The following is a 19,092-nucleotide window of genomic DNA, read 5'->3' on the forward strand; positions in this document are numbered from 1 at the left end:
GAACTACAGTACTCATGACCCTGCAGACAAATATCCATGAATCACAGAATCACAAAATGGTGCCAAAGGAGCTCCTGCCATAAAGCACTGTGAATGATGTAATGATTATGTGTCTTCCTACACTTGTAAACTACTTGTATATGTTTTTTTAAAGACTTCAAATTGCTTCATTTGTATACTCATCAATCAACAACTTAATTTTTTTTTGTCTGCAAGGCTTTGTAGGTTTGTAGTTGATTCCTTCATTAAAGACATTGTAGTTTGTTTCTTTTACCTTTGTCCTGCACTTTAAAAACACATTTGTCTTTTTGTGCATTTTTAAATAATTTTTTGTTTCAAATAAAAGTTTGTAATGTTGTGCTTCACCTTAGAGCTGGTTGGCTTTGGTTCATGGCTTAAAATTCTTTAACAAGGACTTTTTAATAATCCCTTTTTAATAATCCCTAAAATACTTATGGAACCAAGGCCACTGAAAAGAGGACATGCACTGTTGTACTCTACTGTAAAAATGATCAAATGGCAATGATTTGATAAAACAGTTTAGTCAGATATAAACTAATACAAAATAAGATCAGCAGGTGACAGAAGAGCATTTCATCCTATATGGTTTGTGGTGTGAAGCCGCGTGTCGTGTCCGGATCACTCTATTGTGTTTACTTTGTCATAATGACAAATCTAAGTGTACATCATCCCTCAAAATTTAAACAAACAAAAACTCATCATGTCCATATTAAAGCTCCAGCCATGTGGTGTTCTTTCTTCCGTACAAAAGTTGCACGTCACAAAATAGATTTACAAAATTCATTTGACAAATTTAACTCAAAAATTAAGTTCTGATTCATATTGCTTAATGAATATTTAAGTTAATTACATTAATTTAATCGTAGGCACTGAATTTAACAAAACAAGCACGGGTGGCTTTTCCACTCACCTCAGCTGTGAGATGTAGGGCAGACACTGGAGGAATCCCTTCACTTCACTCTCTTCATCTGTCCAGTCTATCAGCTCTACTGGTTTCTTCTCTGTTTGGAGTTTCAGCACTTCTAGGAGGATGGAGCTCTTTCTCTCCGAGAGCTTTATTCTCCAGACTGCAGGAACTGACTGATAAATTGACTTTAATGCTGGAAGGACACTCCTGCCTGTTTTAATTTGATAGTTCTTCATGTGAGAATACAGATCCAGCAGGAAATCAGAGTGTTTAATCTGACACTCCACATAACCATGCTCAAAGTTATCACAATTATTATTTGCACAGGGGAAAGATGTGTAGCTGCACACAGATATTAACAGCATAGTGAAACTCTCTCCTGTAGCTTCATCACACTCTGATGCCGCAACACTCAGATTCACCAGAAACTGAACAGCAGTCTTTTGCTTCTCATCATTAAACGAACACACATTAAATCTGTGGAGACAAATAAATACCATTTTACTTTAATGTACAATGCCAGTTAATTTAAATTATGTAATACCTGTCAGGGCTCAACAATAAGGACTGCCCAATAGCCCAGGGCAAGTATGAAAGACACTCATCAAAGCCACTGCTGCATCATCATGAAAGTTTAGCATTTGCATCATTTGCCAATTTAAACATGCAATTTTAAAGCATTCAAGTGTAAGAAGATTCGAATTTTGATATGTTTGCTATTTGCAATAGCCTTACTAAGCCTACTATTTTTCATAGTGTGATTTTTAGTGAATTGTATTAAAAAATAGGGTAAGTTTGATCCTCAAACATCACTGTAATTAGGCCTGTCAAATATGATATTAATATATGGAACCCACAACAATTAAAAAACAAACAAAAAAAAACCATACAAAAACATGTCCCTGTTTTTTAATTTGTGGATAATCACAAGTGAGATTTCAGTGATATTTTGACCACTGAACCAGGAAATGTCCCCGGTTTTCATTTTAGAAATCTGGGCTGCGTTCAGCCCCGACAAAAACGGTGCAAAACGTTTTTTAAACGGAAACGGTGGTGCGTTGAACACCCTGTTCTGATGACGCAAGAGTTGCAGCTATGGCGGCTGAGAAGGCCATTCTTTGTGCTCTTTTTGAAGAATTTTCGGAGCCTGATGAAATCGAAATACGCTCGATGTTACAGTCACTGCCCTTGCCGTCCAGAATAAAAGAGAACATCCCAATCGAGTGAAGGCCTCGCATTTCAGGATGAAAAGACAAACATTTCAGGTGAAGGATCATCCACTTCTTACCTCCAAGACTGTGTTATGATCTATATGACCTTATTATTTTTATTGTGAGTATTAGGCTTATCATTATTGCTGATCACTGTTGTTGTGCTATGATATTGTAATATTTACCATTATATAATCAGAGGGGTATAGAAAAGTTTATGAAAGTGTCACTCCATAATACAATAGCAAAATATATGTATAGTATTTTTATGTTACATTAATCAGTGTCTAGCACACCTTCCTAAGGAAAGCATATGAACCAAAAGACATTGCAATTACTAAATGATATTTAGACAGACTTAAAGAAGTTCCAGATCTATACTTGTGCCCTTATTATTTCAGTTATTTTGCCTTTAATGTAAATAAACATGTGCAAACAATATACTTGCTCTTGTGAATTTATTTGGATGTTAATTACATTGTGCGAGCTGTCTCTTTAATACCGCGTGGTTTACATACATGTTGCTGCTGATTGGGCTGACATGTTTGACACACCCACCAAACAAGAGAAAACGCATCTCAAACCCCGTTGCACACCGTTTCCAAGAAACATGTCGTTCAAACCGGAAACCGTAGCAAAACGGTGCACACCGGTTTGAGCTTGAACTTGCCCCAGGTCACCTTACCCAACAGCCAATCAGAGGCGTTTAAGTTAGAATCCACTCACCGCTTAAATCGCCGCAGTTTTTTGTTCAGGTGTTGTGTTCAGCACTAACCATCTCATTATAACAAAGTGTAGACCCGATGTAAATAAGAGATTCAGCGTAGAGAACTTCATTGATTATAAAGTAACTTTGTGAGATCGCGATGAACTAAGATGAGCGACAGCTTTTAGAGATTATAAAGGGAACCCTCTTGCGCCATAGCAATGGACGATACAAATATATTATATATATAGAGAGAGAGAGAGAGCCCTCACTAATTTAAGAAGCACCCTCAGTGATTTGATTCTGGTATAATTCACTGTACAAGTTTCGCTCTGTCTCACTCATAGACGCGCGCACGAGCCTTTCCTTTGCCGTGAGCACGAAAAGGGATGCTTTCGGCGTGTGCGCACTATCTAGTGGACTTTTGTTTTCAAGCGCTCAATCACTGTTGTATGCGCTGTTGTACGCGCATTGTCCTCGCCGTTACAGAAATTGGGCTGTAAGCGGACGGGGTGTGCGGATGTCCACGAATGCTCCTGATGACGAAAATTACGGAATGCAGACGATGCGTGGACTCGGACGGCTTAAGTACTGTATACTTTGGGCTTAAGCCCGTGATAGCGGCCCCCAATCTGCCCCGGCCCATATGCACGTGTCGTGCATACCCTGCATACCCAGACGCTACGCCCCTGATTGGATGTGAATCATCATATTGCATTTATGCATTGTGTCTTAAAGTGACCAAGCCTAATTTACTAGCAGCTGTCGGGTTCCTAATGTAACTTAAAAAAAAAAAAAAAGAGACTAAATATCTTTTGTAGCTTCAACAAGAATTTATCTATAATTAATATATAAAGTGAAGACTACGCAATATTATTTTACATTTGATTATTCAATGTCTGTACCTGAAAACCTACGAACCTGAAAAACACTGTTTCATTTGTATCATGGTTCTACTTATTTGTGCTATTGCTTGTAATTTTTTCTTTTTATTACTGACTGTTCACTTGTCTTTGATAATGTTTGAACTTTATAATTATTAGACTAATAGTTTTTGCTGAGGTATCAAAATTGGAATCACAAATTAGAAAACTGAACTGGTATCTAAAATTTGTATGTATGAGTGTGTGTGTGTGTGTGTGTAATGTATGTATATACAGTGGTGTGAAAAAGTGTTTTCCCCCTTCCTGATTTCTTATTTTTTTGCATGTTTGTCACAATTTAATGTTTCAGATCATCAAACAAATTTAAATATTAGTAAAAGATAACACTTCTGCATAGATGAGTGGACCAAAATTCCTCCACAGCGCTGTAACAGACTCATTGCAAGTTATCGCAAACGCTTGATTGCAGTTGTTGCTGCTAAGGGTGGCCCAACCATTTATTAGGTTTAGGGGGCAAACACTTTTTTCACACAGGGCCATGTAGTTTTGGGTTTTGTTTTCCCTTAATAATAAAAACCTTCATTTAAAAACTGCATGTTGTGTTTACTTGTGTTATCTTTGACTAATATTTAAATTTGTTTGATGATCTGAAACATTAAAGTGTGACAAACATGCAAAAAAATAAGAAATCAGGAAGGGGGCCAACACTTTTTCACACCACTGTATGTAGAAATTGTATTTGTTTCAAACCTGTGTGATTTTCTTTCTTTAGTAGAATACAAGAGGAGAAAGTAATGTTAATACTGTTCTTAAAATACAATGAATGTGAATGGCGAATTACTCAGTCAAGAAAATCACACAAATTTGAAATGACGTGGTAAGTGAAAGATGGCAGAAGTTTCATTTTGGATGAACTATTCTTTTAATTCTCTTTTAATCCTCTATCAATTTAGATTAAAAAAAAACATGTCTATGGGTTATTTCATGTTCATAATCTGTCAAAAAATATAATGTGAATTTATAAACTCGTCACAATGTCACAAATGACATTTTCACATCTACATTTTTTTTCCTATTTACCATGGACCCTAACCCTTAGTTTATGGGATACTCACCTCAGCTGTGAGATGTAGGGCAGACACTGCAGGAATCCCTTCACTTCACTCTCTTCATCTGTCCAGTCTCTCAGCTCTACTGGTTTCTTCTCTGTTTGGAGTTTCAGCACTTCTAGGAGGATGGAGCTCTTTCTCTCTGAGAGATCTATGCTCCAGACTGCAGGAGCTGACTGATAAACTGGGTGAAATGCTGGAAGGACACTCCTGCCTGTTCGAGTCTCATAGTCCTTCACATGTGAGTACAGATCCAGCAGAAAATCCCACTTCCCATAGTACATGTATGAGAATAATGCCTCCATAGATAGTTCTATCATTTCTTTTGGTAAAGTAGGCACTTCAAAAGACAGATTCAATGCCAGTAACCTTTTTTTAATTTCTGTCTCATTGGAAGACCCCTTCTGTTGATGAGGAAACCTGTAGAAAGAGAACAGTTACACACAGGCACTTGGGACCATTTTTCCTGCAGGTGTGACTATTTTTTAGCTTGAATGGGCAACATGAAAAGTAAAACACTCAAAACAGCACTATCTGACTATAAACATGCAGCGGAGACCTATCATTTGAATGGTCCAATAGACCTCCATCTCTAAGCACAGTAAAGCCAAACCCATTTGAATGTAGGAAAAAATATCAATGAGAAAGTCCCATCTCTACACCAAACAATATTCTGATTTTGTTATAGTTAATATAATGTATTAAGAAAGACATTGAATACAATTTTTGTATTATTGCAGTTGTATTTATAGTTAATGTCTGTAGGCAATAATATTTGAGAAAAAAAAAAAAAAACATTTTTGTTTTACAGAAACTATAATTACATCCAACCACAGTAATGAGTGGCCATGCATGATTAAAATGGGTCCAATTATTAAATTGGTTTCTGGGCTGTACTAGAATAGGTCTTCATGCTTGATTGTTCCAAAAACTCATTATGTGTCACTCACATGTTTTACATTATTGCAACACCTCTCAACCCAGCTGGTCTCAAACGCCCTCTTTAGCTCCTGTGTCAATGAAGCCCCTCTTTCCAAAATATAAAATGTATAAAATAAATATTAACCACTGTTTGTCATATTAACCACTAAGTTTGTCCACCTTAGGAAGGCCAAACAAAGGGGTTTTGGAACTGGGGTGGAAAAAACAATCTCTTCGATATGGCGACAATATGCTACTAACATAGGGCTGCAACAAACAATTATTTTGATAATTGATTAATCTAACGATTATTAGAATGATTAATGGACTAATCATCAATTATTTCACTGATTAATCAGTAGGCTTTGATCGATTATTCAGCTTTTGCAATTCGTTAACTTTTGAGTTATACAGTAAATATTCTATACATATTCATATACACAGCACTGCTTTGCTTTATAGCAGAAGTTGTCATTCTAACTAAAAGCAACACTGACACTGTTTTTTTCATGTTTAACGCCTGTGTCACACTGCAAGCGTGAGCTTCATGGCAGCTTCACGTCAGCGTAACTGCAGCTGCAGACTCGCCAGAGTATTCACACTGGAAGCGTTTGTACTATGGAGGACCGAGAGTGCCACTTAAAAATAAAATGAAGAATCAATTTATTGATTTAATAATTCAAACATAAAAATGTATATAAATAAATCACTTTTTAAATAGACATATTTAAAGATGTTTATTTAATTTGTGTTTTTAATTATAGTAAAAAAAAACAATCAATTAAAAAAAATTTTTTTTAAATCTATAAATAAATAGACACATTTAAAACTGTTCATTGAAGTCATGTTTTAAAACGTGGATTAATAAAACAATAAAAAAGTACATTAATAAATCTTTTTAAATGCACATTTTAAATCGCTTTTTAAAAATGCATTTGGCAATTGCTTTTCTCTCTATTTGCCAAATGCTTTTCTTTATCCATTTGTCAATCGAGTTAAAAAATGCCATTGGACAGTACACACGTGGGAGCAACCAATCAACTTTCGCATCGATTTGAAGAACCAACCCCTCTCTCGCTTGTAAATGTAACACGCACTGTCATTGGACAGTGAGAAGAGCTTTACGTCATTATAGCAGGAGTATAAAGACGGATTCAAGCGACACAAAATGTCAGGGAAATCTGAACGTGTTTGGAGAGGGATTGTGGATGATTTGTTAGCTTTAGCTGATTTCTGCGAAAGAAATTCTCCTCTCGGTTATCAGGGGCTGGCGCAAAATGCGGCATCGGCATTTCGCAGCGGCACTTCCGGCTGCATCTCCAGCAGCACGAATTTTCTTCGCTGGCCAATTACATAATTTGATATTATACTTTTTTATTTTAAAAACTACATTTCAACCACAGGACTGTCATTGTCCATTATGTACCCCAGGAATCTCAGTTGTCTGCATTTATCATGAAGTTTGTTAATAAAGTCAGTTTATGTTTGATATTCGCTGCATAATCGTCTAGGCTGCTTTAGGGACCGTCTGCAAATTTACCTCACAGTACAAAACGAAGTTCAATAATTAATTCAAATTAATGTTTGCACTGCATGGCTACAGTAAAAACAATAGTAATAGAAGCTTTACAGTTTGCCAATGTGTTATATTTAAATGTTAAAAGTCACTTTATTTAAAACACATCGGACGTTTCAACCCATTTGGTGGAATTGTTATGTGGTCCCTTACCCGTCAAGCGCTTTGATAGCGCTTCAAAGCTTTCTCCGGTTTAAATTTACTGCTACAATACACGAAGGTTTTTTGAAAAAAAAATTTTTTCATGTCGATATAAAGCGGTTGCATACTGTTAAAACTGACTGTGGTAGTTATATCTTTAGGACTGTCGACTGTATAGAACAGTGTCAAGCGAAAGCGAATGTCCGGCGACCTAAAACCTAACTAACTTTATACCGCACTAGTTCACCACTACATAAGAGAAAGCTGAAACTTGCGTATGTGTATGTGTACCCGAACCGGTTTCGGAACGGTAATAATAAAGAGGAACGCAGGAACAGAAACGTTAAAATATCGATTCTGCTCGGAGTGAACCGATTGAATTTTGTTTTCGTTTTCAAGCCCTGCTCCTGTGTGACTTTATGACTGAAAAAAAAAAATAGATAAAAATCAACATCTGTCAAGGACTCCCATCATTAGAATGTCAACTTGAAAGTTTCCATATAAAAGCCCTATATAAATTCGATTTGAATTATCTTTTGCAGATGTTATTGTTAATATCAGTAACTACTCTATTAGTGTCAATCATGCATTTCTATGGGACAAATTGTGCAATAATAATGATACTTGCACTTTTTGAAGCAATACAATAAAAATATTACTTTTATTAGTTTTTGGTCCATTAATTTTCCCTTTAACAGCCCTCAACACCCTCACCAGACCTGATATATTAGGTGAATATATTGTAAATAAATTACAAATAGCACCAACATGAAGACAGGAAACTTTCTGTAAAACCTGCTGTTCACTAAAAAACAAAAAACACATATGATGAACGGATAAACAAAACATCTTTCACCTCAGCTGTGAGATGTAGGGCAGACACTGGAAGAAACCCCTCAGCGTACTCTCTTCATCTGTGCAGTCTATCAGATCTACTGGTTTCTTCTCTGTTTGGAGTTTCAGCACTTCTAGGAGGATGGAGCTCTTTCTCTCTGAGAGCTTTATTCTCCAGACTGCAGGAGCTGACTGATAAATTGGCTGTAATGTTGGAAGGACACTCCTGCCTGTTTGACTCTCATAGTCCTTCACATGTGACCACAGATCCAGCAAGAAATCACACTGATGGTTAGGGACGTTTTCACTGAAGGGGAAAGATGTGTAGCTGCACACAGATGTGAACAGTTCAGTGTAATTTTGTCCAGTAGTTTCAAACTTTGATGCTGCAACAGTCAGATTCACCAGGAACTGGAAAGAGCTTTGCTTCTTATAGTAAACAAAACGATCAAACCTGTGAAGACACAAAAACAATAAAAAAATATGATGGATACTTCATCATTATAAACTTGATATTAAAAAAGGATAAATACATTCATTGTAAAATGCAGCAGTGGTAAGAATGGAGTGTGGGGGCAACATTTTAGGTTCTTCTCATAGTTCTAACCACAGCACTACTGGGATCTACACAACTGCAACTGATTTCAGTTCAGTCAGTTGCTGTGCTGGTGTGAAATTAAATTCTACTACACTACTAAATCAAACACTAGGTGGTATTTTTCCAATGAGACTCTCACCTCAGCTGTGAGATGTAGGGCAGACACTGGAGGAATCCCTTCACTTCACTCTCTTCATCTGTCCAGTCTATCAGCTCTACTGGTTTCTTCTCTGTTTGGAGTTTCAGCACTTCTAGGAGGATGGAGCTCTTTCTCTTTGAGAGGTTAATGTTCCAAACTGCAAGATACAACAGAATCAAATGAATGAAATAAGAAAAAATGGGTTAAATCAACATGTACAGTACATATATCTCACCATCCACTGGTACTGGTGTTTCCTCACTGGGTTTGCTGGTGATGTCCTCATAGACAGCAGAGACTCTGACTCTATAGCAGGTGCTGTGAAGTACCGTTAAAGTACATTCACACTCAAGTCCTTCTGTTTGTACTGATGACCAGCCCTCCAGTCCTGCTTCTTTATACTCAACATTATACCACAGCACTGGAAAATCTTGATCAGTTTCAGCCCTCAACCAGGTGACTCTGAGAGTGTCTCGGTCTAGCTTATTCACTAAGAGTTTCCCAGGTGTTGCTGTAACCACTGTCTGAAAGTTCATAATCCTACTCAAATTCATACAGTCCTGCTCAACAAATATATACCTCAGCTGAAATTTATGGCCAGACTTTAGATCTGATATCATACAGGTTTCTCTGATACTTGGGCCATCAAAAATGATCTGTTTCCAAGGCTCGTTGTTGCTTCCATCATCACCCAAAGCCCTGTACTCCACTATATATCTCTCAATCCTCTTGGTGTCTGATTGATTCAGTTTCAGGGACACACTGATGTGTTTTATGTGAGATATTTGGACAAGATCTGATTTTGTTCCAAGATTCACGTTCCTGCTCACAATCCTTCCATCACGATAAAACTGCACAGAGTATTCTGGAAAATCATCACTAGGTACCAACGCAGCAATGAACTTGGTTTGCTCTGCATCTTCATTTGCAGCAATAAACAGTTGTGCTTTAATAATCTTCTTATCATCGATGCTTACAGGCTTAAACAGGAGTGAATCATTTTGTATACTGCCATCAGATTCAATGTACTGCCTCAGAGCAGTGATGAAGGAATCTTCTACATCTGGTGAGTAAAGAGTGAGACACATCACTCTGGTTTTCTGAGAATGACTTATGATCTGTTGTAACTCTGCCTGTGATTTCACAACAGTGATGTCTGCAGCTCTGAAGTCATTCAGAATCTTCAGTTCAGTTTCTTTATTCTCCAGCCACTGGTTTGTTTTCTCTGCACTAAATGGAGATTGGCTGTGCCTCTTTAGGAGATCCTGTAAACTTCTCTCTCTTTTCCCTTCTTTAATGTGAACAATGTCTGCAATTTCTTTCTGAAATGTTGTCTGGTATTCCTGCATAAGCTCTAAAAACTCTACAAGTTTATCTTCCAAAGTCAGAAACTGCATAATCACATTTACATTGATGTAGTCTTTTATAATGTCTTGACAGATCCTGATCTGTTTTCTCAGATGTTCTAGAATGCTCTCAGCTCTTTGCATCACATTTTCACTGACTCCACTCAGCGCAGCATGCACAGAGCTCTTATTCAGTTTCTTCAGAGGGTAAAGCCAGACCTTCAGAGGAACTGCTCTCTCATCTTTAGATCCAAGCAGTGTTGGCAGAGAACCATAGATCTCCACTGCCTTATCAAAAGACACTGGACTCTTCCAATCACCCACATCAATGTAGAGACTACAAGCAAGTAATGAGCTTTTAGCTTTTTCAGAAGCATTCAAGCTTGAAATTATATGGTTTGGACAAAAGGTAGAAGTCATTATTTTTAAAACATCAACAATTTCTGCATTTTTCTCATGGTTTGAGCTGTCACTTTCAAAAACCATAAACGCTTGAGCTCCAAAGTACACAGCGCTGACCACATGTGTTGCTGTGGTTTGACCAACTAATGCAGAGGGCGCTACTTCCTGTAACAGTCTTTGGCTGATCATGTCCAGTCTGGTGGTGGTTCTGTAGTGTAGTGTAGCTCTTTCCTGATGTTGTTCTGGGTGGATTAGAAAAGCTGCAGCCCCAGTCATTTTTATTTGTCCAGTCTGGGTGCCACTTTGTAATACTGGGGACATTTCAAGGACTCTGAATCTTTCCTGAGGGGAGTCATTTTCCAGCACTTTCACATATGTTTGTGGTCGAGGCAAAGATACTTTCATACGGGCTAATGTATCTTCATCCCACATAAAGATATCTGCAAACACATACAAATGATTTCAACAAATATTTGCTTTATTTATTTTTTTAATTTGTAGAATTTATGTACAAGTAATGTACATGTCATTAATTGCACTAATTTTTACATTTACAGTCCTTTTTTGAAAACATTTCTGTAAACTCTTAAAATACCACAATATAAATGACATGAGAGATGGAAAAATTTTTTTTTAATCATAACTTTTTGCTTTCTGCCACAATTGCTTCTGCGTATTTACTTAAAATTTTACCTCTCCAACCTCACCTTGGCAAAATGAATTTCTTTGACTGTCATACAACATTCCAAGACTCAAAGGGCGACTTAGAGCAGCCATTTCAATCACATCTGAGAGAAAATCTGAAATTGATAAAAAGACAAAAAAAAATTTTAATAAACACATTAAACAGCTGCATTTACAGCTTTTATAGAGTAATGTATCTTCATCCCACAGAAAATATTTGCAAAGACATTCATCATTCATCAAATATTTTATTATTTTTTCAAGATCCTTTTTTTTTTTTTTTTTTATTAATCTGTTTTATCATTTGACTTGGGCTGTAAAATGATAAAATGGACTAATAACTGATATTCTGATCTGTAATTAACAAACAACTAAAAAAGTGAAGTGTTTCTGTGAGCGAAATAGTGCATTTAAATCAAACAAGATGCTGTTTTTACCCACCGTTACAGTGAATTTCAAATCTTTTACGCAAACGTTTTGAGGTCTGAGGAAAAAAAATACATCAAATTAAAATCTTTTGAACAATACTTAGAGTATCATTTACTCCAACAGGTGAGTTGTATAAAAAGCATCTGATGTTTACCGCTTCCAGTTCAATCACTCTTGCAGTCAATTCTCTGATTTCATCTTGTGATTTACTCTCTTCTTTGTGTGGTACATTAATAGCCTGAGCACAAAAAAGCATTAGTAGTCTAAGCCAAGGGTTGTAATTTTTTAACATTAATTAATTGTTCTGTGAACTTAACAGATGAGCAGTTAACAGATTTACAAAGACAGATGTACAGACACTTCAGTGGTGCCCATTCAGCGGCCTGTGCATGTTCATTAATCAAGTAATTAAAAGAGTAAACAATTATCATTGCTGTGTTTCAGTGACAGACAGATAATCACCTCCACCAGGTGGTGTCTCAGCAGTGCTGGTACTGTGTAATGTTGTCTGACGTGTGTCTCACAGTAAGATGCAGTGCAGGTCAAACAGGATTTAACAGCTTTGAGCTTCATCTCAGTGCAGATATCACAGGGCACATCTTCAGGTCCAGCGTAGCAGTGAGCAGGAAGAGCAGGACTAAACCCTGCCTTCTGGAGTTCCTCAATCAGTTTAGACAAAGCCACATTTACATTCAACACAGGACGATCTCTGAACCTCTTTCTGCACTGAGGACAAGCGTAAGCTCCAGCTTGAGTTGGTTTGCTCCAGTAGATCTCAATGCAGTGTTTGCAGTAACTGTGTCCACAGGGCATGGAAACTGGATCCTTGAAGACCTCCGTGCACACTGGACACTTGTAGTGATCCTCTGTCAGCAGAGTGGCTGAAAGTGTGCTGTGATATAATCACAATTGGATTGGTGTGGAAATTGTTTAACTTAATTGATATCAATATAATTGTAATATGAAATGTTAACTAAATAAATAAAATAAAATAAAGGTTCCACATCTGGAGTACCTGATATCTGGAGATAGGGTATCCTTTCGGAATGAAATGTGTCTATCAAATGGTTCCTCTGCGCTCTTCTTGTGAATACTGTGTAGATATTTACAATTTTTAAATTAGCACTTAATTTTTTTTATTGTAAATAGCATATTTCAGAGAATTATTTTCTTCTTCTTCCTTATTATTCTGTCGTAAAAAATATTGTAGGTGTCAAGAGACCATAGAGACCCCAAACTCAGTCCCAAACGCGCACCGCTACTCAGGCACACAGACACACATCTCTCTGACACCAGGTGGTGCTATAATAAGGGATAACAACTTTGGAACTATAAGTGCTAGAATAAAATACCTTTTTCCAATGAATCCTTAATTCACACTCTACAAAATTGAATTTTCTGACATTTTTAAATGTAAAAAAAAAAAAAACACTAAACTTTTTTTGTACTTCTCCTAGGCTGTTCATTCTATAATTCTGCAACCATATGATGCATTAAAGTAAAATTTTGTATGAGTCTTCTTTGGTAGACATACTAACATATCCTCAAACATGACTCAGCTACATACAACATTACCTCTTTGAAAACCTCCTAGGCTGTTTGTCAGCTCTTTACCAAACCTTGCAAATGTCGGCCCTAGACTATGCTTTTGAAGTTATCAAAAAAAATTTATCTATTAAACCATTTAGAAGGCATGATTTTTTTCATGATGTCTGGTACGGTCTATTATGACTAACATGTCTGTATGTATCAGATGGCTAACAGTAAATTCAGTGTCCCCTTAAAATCGTTTAAGTCTAATCTTTTTTAATCAGTTTCCATCGATTTTTTTTTCCAAAGAAATCTGTGAAATGCTTATAAATCATTAAATGTTATAACATTTATATATCCCAATAACAATTTGCCAAGTTGCCAAACAAGATTAAATATATTGCTGTCCATTTAAAATGGAGAGACAATTTTACTTGCATCTTTGAAGATAATATATTAAAGACATAATTATTTAGCATTGTGTTATAAATAACACTTTCTTATAAGTACCTTTTCTTATATAACCTGCACACACCCTAGAATTATTCGATTTATTTACTTTTCCTAACATGTTGTCTTCAGTAATATTAGTCAGGTGATATGTGAAAATAATGTTCACTTTTTCATAAAAGCATGAAACTTTGTACACTTGTATAGTTTGTGCCCCTAAACATTTTCTGAAATGGAGCAATCGCAAAAACACATTCGTGGTTGCCATGACGACCATTTTACTTTCCGCCATAACCAAATTATGTATTTTGTGTCATATCTCCTGAACCAAACACAGAAAAGGTCATGTCGGTAACACTTTACAATAAGGGTACATGAATAATCATATGTACTAATGTCTAAATTAATACTTAATTCATCAAATACTAATGATTATTAAAATCCCCCTGTAGTCAAAAATTGTATCCTTTAAAACTCATCTTTGATCATCAAAATGATATATTTAAATGTTTTTTCTTGTGAAAATAATTTTCTCATGCCTTAAAATAGCTTGAATGCAACTCTACACCCTTGCCTCATTTACTATATGCGGATCTATGAATATGCAAATTAGCCCCGCCTCAAACACTAAACTTTTTTTGTACTTCTCCTAGGCTGTTCATTCTATAATTCTGCAACCATATGATGCATTAAAGTAAAATTTTGTATGAGTCTTCTTTGGTAGACATACTAACATATCCTCAAACATGACTCAGCTACATACAACATTACCTCTTTGAAAACCTCCTAGGCTGTTTGTCAGCTCTTTACCAAACCTTGCAAATGTCGGCCCTAGACTATGCTTTTGAAGTTATCAAAAAAAATTTATCTATTAAACCATTTAGAAGGCATGATTTTTTTCATGATGTCTGGTACGGTCTATTATGACTAACATGTCTGTATGTATCAGATGGCTAACAGTAAATTCAGTGTCCCCTTAAAATCGTTTAAGTCTAATCTTTTTTAATCAGTTTCCATCGATTTTTTTTTCCAAAGAAATCTGTGAAATGCTTATAAATCATTAAATGTTATAACATTTATATATCCCAATAACAATTTGCCAAGTTGCCAAACAAGATTAAATATATTGCTGTCCATTTAAAATGGAGAGACAATTTTACTTGCATCTTTGAAGATAATATATTTGTACACTTGTATAGTTTGTGCCCCTAAACATTTTCTGAAATGGAGCAATCGCAAAAACACATTCGTGGTTGCCATGACGACCATTTTACTTTCCGCCATAACCAAATTATGTATTTTGTGTAATATTTAAAAGATTGTTTTCAAAAATACTATCATATATTTCAGAGATATTTTTAAAAAATCATCTCAGGTAAGTGTATTTTTCCTTATCTCTCAGGCAGAGTCGGGTAGGCGGTAGTGTGTTTCCAATATATTATTGTTCTCTCTCAACAATGCTCTAACATCACACGCAGATGGCCACACAATCAGGTGAACATTTAATGGTTAATTCAGTGACTTTATGAGAAGGATTACAATGAAATCTCAAAAGATGCAGAATGAAATTTCAAACATATTTCATGTAAACTTAATTTACAATCACTCTCTGGGGCCAGAGTTGTCTATCATGTTGTCCACAAGGGGGAAGCCAGAGTCCTGCATGCGGGCGGGTACACGCAGGTGAATCACTAATATTTGATGTAACGAGTGGAATAATATTTATGTGTAGGGTGTGGTGCGGGTGCGGGTGCGGGCCGGACGGTGACAAGCACGGGCAGGTTGCGGGTCCAATAACCAAGACTATTTCGACTCGGTCCAGTACACGCTGAGCAATGTAGCCAATCGCGCTGCCACTGATTGACAGGCAACGCAATCAGGTGAACAGTTAATGGTTAATTCAGTGACTTTATGAGAAGGATTACAATGAAATCTCAAAAGATGCAGAATGAAATTTCAAACATATTTCATGTAAACTTAATTTACAATCACTCTCTGGGGCCAGAGTTGTCTATCATGTTGTCCACAAGGGGGAAGCCAGAGTCCTGCATGCGGGCGGGTACACGCAGGTGAATCACTAATATTTGATGTAACGAGTGGAATAATATTTATGTGTAGGGTGTGGTGCGGGTGCAGGCCGGATGCTGACAAGCACGGGCGGGTTGCGAGTCCAATAACCAAGACTATTTCGGGCTCAAATGTGTCGGGTATGGGATTAAATTAGTGTTGCTGTCAGATTACGTGTCGGGTGTTCTGTTAATTACTGCGATTGTGGGAAGATCCTTTCACCAGCCAGGAAAGGTGAACGAAAATGCCTCTCTGTGATGTTACCACGAGGCATCGCTTACTTACAGATCTCAGGCTTCTGGAGGGGATGTAGATTCGTAAGAGTGATGAGGAAGTAGGAGTGTGCGGAGCCTGAAGGGGTTCTGTACGCAAACATCAATGTCTTGAACTTGAGTTACTGAGTTATATGCAGTTATTCTGAACTTAAGCAGAATAATTTTAAGTCATAAAATGCACAGGATATATTAAAATTCATCGCAAGTTTCTGCAGGCACGTAAAATTATAATAAGTGGGGCAGTCGTGCCTGTGCTATCCTGAACTCAACAGCGCCCCACACATTTTACAATGTAAATCTGTGGTAAAAAGTGGAAGTGCAGCACGCTCTAATTGGGAGCCATTTGGGCAGTTTTGAGACTGCCCCGTTTATTTTCACGTTACCTTATCTCGCTCCAGACCAGGACGTTTTCAGTCAGATTCAGCTATATGTGTCTGCATCAGGTCAGTAACTAGCTAGTATGTTTTTCCTATGTGGTGTAACGTTAGAGTTTTAAATTAATGAAAGTGTTAATCCTTTGTTTAAATGTGCTCACGTCACGTGAAAAGCCTATATATTGTTTTGTTGTGTTTGTTTTGTTTGTTTTGAGATGAGACATGATATTCATTTCCTCGCTTAAATTCCTCAACAATTTGTAACATTCTTAATCAACATTCGGAGACAATATTAAGGCAATAATTCAATAGCATTCTATGTGTGTACTTCGAGCCTGTCAATCAACATTAGCGTGCCGCCCACAGGCTGAATAATGCAAGGACATTAGATCTCTGCCAAAACTATATACTTTTTTTGAGTTTATTATAAACTAGCGCTACTACCCAGAATCTGCCCCACCTAAATTTACAGTCAGGAGCCGCTACTGGCTTTCTGAGTACCTAAAAAAGTGCTATATAAATGTAACAAATTAATAATTAATTAATTAAAACAAACTTTTATTGTACTATTGAATAAAATAGTAAAAAAGAAAAAAAAAGAAAGAAAAAATTAATAGCCATAATATGGACTATTGTAAATACTGTGATGCTCAGATACTGTCATTTCCTTCTCACTCTTCACCTGAACAGTTTATGTTGCTGTATATGGTATTATTGTATTCTTTGACCATCAAAACATAGGGGTAGACATCACCTTTTCTTTGTTATCACGTTTGGTTCAGGAGATATAACACAAAATACATAATTTGGTTATGGCGGAAAGTAAAATAGCAACCACGAGGTGTTTTTGCGATGGCTCCATTTCTAAAAATGTTCAGGGCCCTAACCTGTACAATTGTACCAAGTTTCATACTTTTATGAAAAAGTGAACATATCACCTCAAATTTTGTACATGTCACCTGGACTATATGACAATTTGTTCTGTGTAGTATTTTTGCATCACATTATTACTGCATTATAATTTGTACAAATATACTTTGATTAAAATACTTTTTGCAGACTAAAATAACACGCATGCATAGCAAACCAATCAACATCTGCTTGTTGACCTGTTGACCTGTCATGACATGCAAATTAAAATTTGCAATGTGAGTCCACATACACCACAAGTCTTCGGTTCACAAAAAAATTACAGATATTTCTAACTTTTAGTTAAAAAAGAGGGAGTGATTTATTTTGGAAGTCAGTTGTCCCTTTTGAAACCAGTGTTGCTGAAATCCGTTATCATGATGTAGAACAGGATAGATTGAGCAAAAGGTGTGATTAGAGGTCTTCTCGGGTCCTAAAATCTGTACCCGACCCGAATCGACCCGAACCACTTCTTACCCGAGCCCGACGTGCATAAATTAATTTTTTTTAAAGAAAAACCCAACCCGAGACAGAACCCGACCCAACCTGATGACGGCATTTAAAGGTGGGGTAAGCGATTTTTCAAAAACGCTTTAGAAAACTGATTCGGGCCGAGTAGCAAAACAAACTTGTAGCCAATCAGCAGTAAGGGGCGTGTCTACTCATGATGTGGAGGAGAGAGCGTTCAGTGTACAGGACGGACATTAGCCGAGCCGAGCGACAGAAAGATAGAGATGGCGGATAAACAAAAGAAGAAGGCAACAAGGCAAGAAGTAGGACCCGTGTAAATATCGAAACAGCTTTCCAGCGCTGGAGAGAACTCAAGGAGCGGAAGGCCTGCGATCAGACGCCGAGGTTGCTTTGTTTCTTCTCGATAGGTGAGTAACACCGTGTCTGCGCCGCAACAGCTAAAGTCTGTCTAGTACACTGGACGCGACAAAGCGACCGTTGAAAATCATTTGAAATTTGTGACAATACGTCATAAATAGGACGCAGCAGCAGTTTTCTGGGGCATTTTTTGCATCCAGTGGGGACATAATTACTGATTATAATGACTTATACTGTGTTTTTACGGTTTGCGCAACGCTATTACGCTTTTGCGCCGTGTAAACATAGAACCATGTCTGCATTTGTGATCGGAGAAATGACAAACAACAAGCGCCCGGTGGATTCGACGAATGAAGCTTGCGGCGACCACATGTGACGACCCCGGGCTTAACTCCACTTCGTCCACTGTGAAAGCCGATCCGGCGATTGACAGCGCGAAGTTGATGTATTTCCTCCACTTGAAAAAGCCCACTAGACAGTGACCATGTGCTGATTCTGAATGCGTCTCTCACTGACTGACAAAGGAGTATACTTTAAAGGCTTGTGCACTCAACTGTTTACGAAATGGAAGTGTATCCTACCTCGCTCATTTGGCACAAATCCAAATCTGAATGCTAAACTATTATTTATGTAAATTATAGGATTTGTACTTCAGTCGCGTTCCAACGGTGACACAGAGGCGCGCACGCTGATGTTTGGTTCACTGTATTTTATTTTGATAAAGTACCAACTGCGCTGTCAAGTTAGCAAT

The 19,092-nt window shown here is 37.1% G+C and overlaps 1 protein-coding gene across 1 annotated transcript in view; it reads right to left on the minus strand.

Moving 5' to 3' along the window:
* LOC107741621 (uncharacterized) overlaps positions 1 to 19,092 on the minus strand; it is an 87,529-nt gene that overhangs the window by 42,123 nt on the left and 26,314 nt on the right. The window contains exons 15-22 of the mRNA XM_016554382.1: positions 12,924 to 13,001; positions 12,371 to 12,800; positions 12,063 to 12,146; positions 11,921 to 11,963; positions 11,503 to 11,595; positions 9,283 to 11,235; positions 9,048 to 9,204; positions 8,415 to 8,764 (exon numbers count right to left, since the gene is read on the minus strand). Of these exons, the coding sequence (XP_016409868.1) occupies positions 8,415 to 8,764; positions 9,048 to 9,204; positions 9,283 to 11,235; positions 11,503 to 11,595; positions 11,921 to 11,963; positions 12,063 to 12,146; positions 12,371 to 12,800; positions 12,924 to 13,001 (3,188 nt within the window). The remainder of the gene's footprint in view (positions 1 to 8,414; positions 8,765 to 9,047; positions 9,205 to 9,282; positions 11,236 to 11,502; positions 11,596 to 11,920; positions 11,964 to 12,062; positions 12,147 to 12,370; positions 12,801 to 12,923; positions 13,002 to 19,092) is intronic.

The sequence above is a fragment of the Sinocyclocheilus rhinocerous genome, unplaced genomic scaffold (assembly GCF_001515625.1).
Source record: "Sinocyclocheilus rhinocerous isolate Xijiao unplaced genomic scaffold, SAMN03320098_v1.1 scaffold466, whole genome shotgun sequence".
NCBI classification, from domain to species: domain Eukaryota; kingdom Metazoa; phylum Chordata; class Actinopteri; order Cypriniformes; family Cyprinidae; genus Sinocyclocheilus; species Sinocyclocheilus rhinocerous.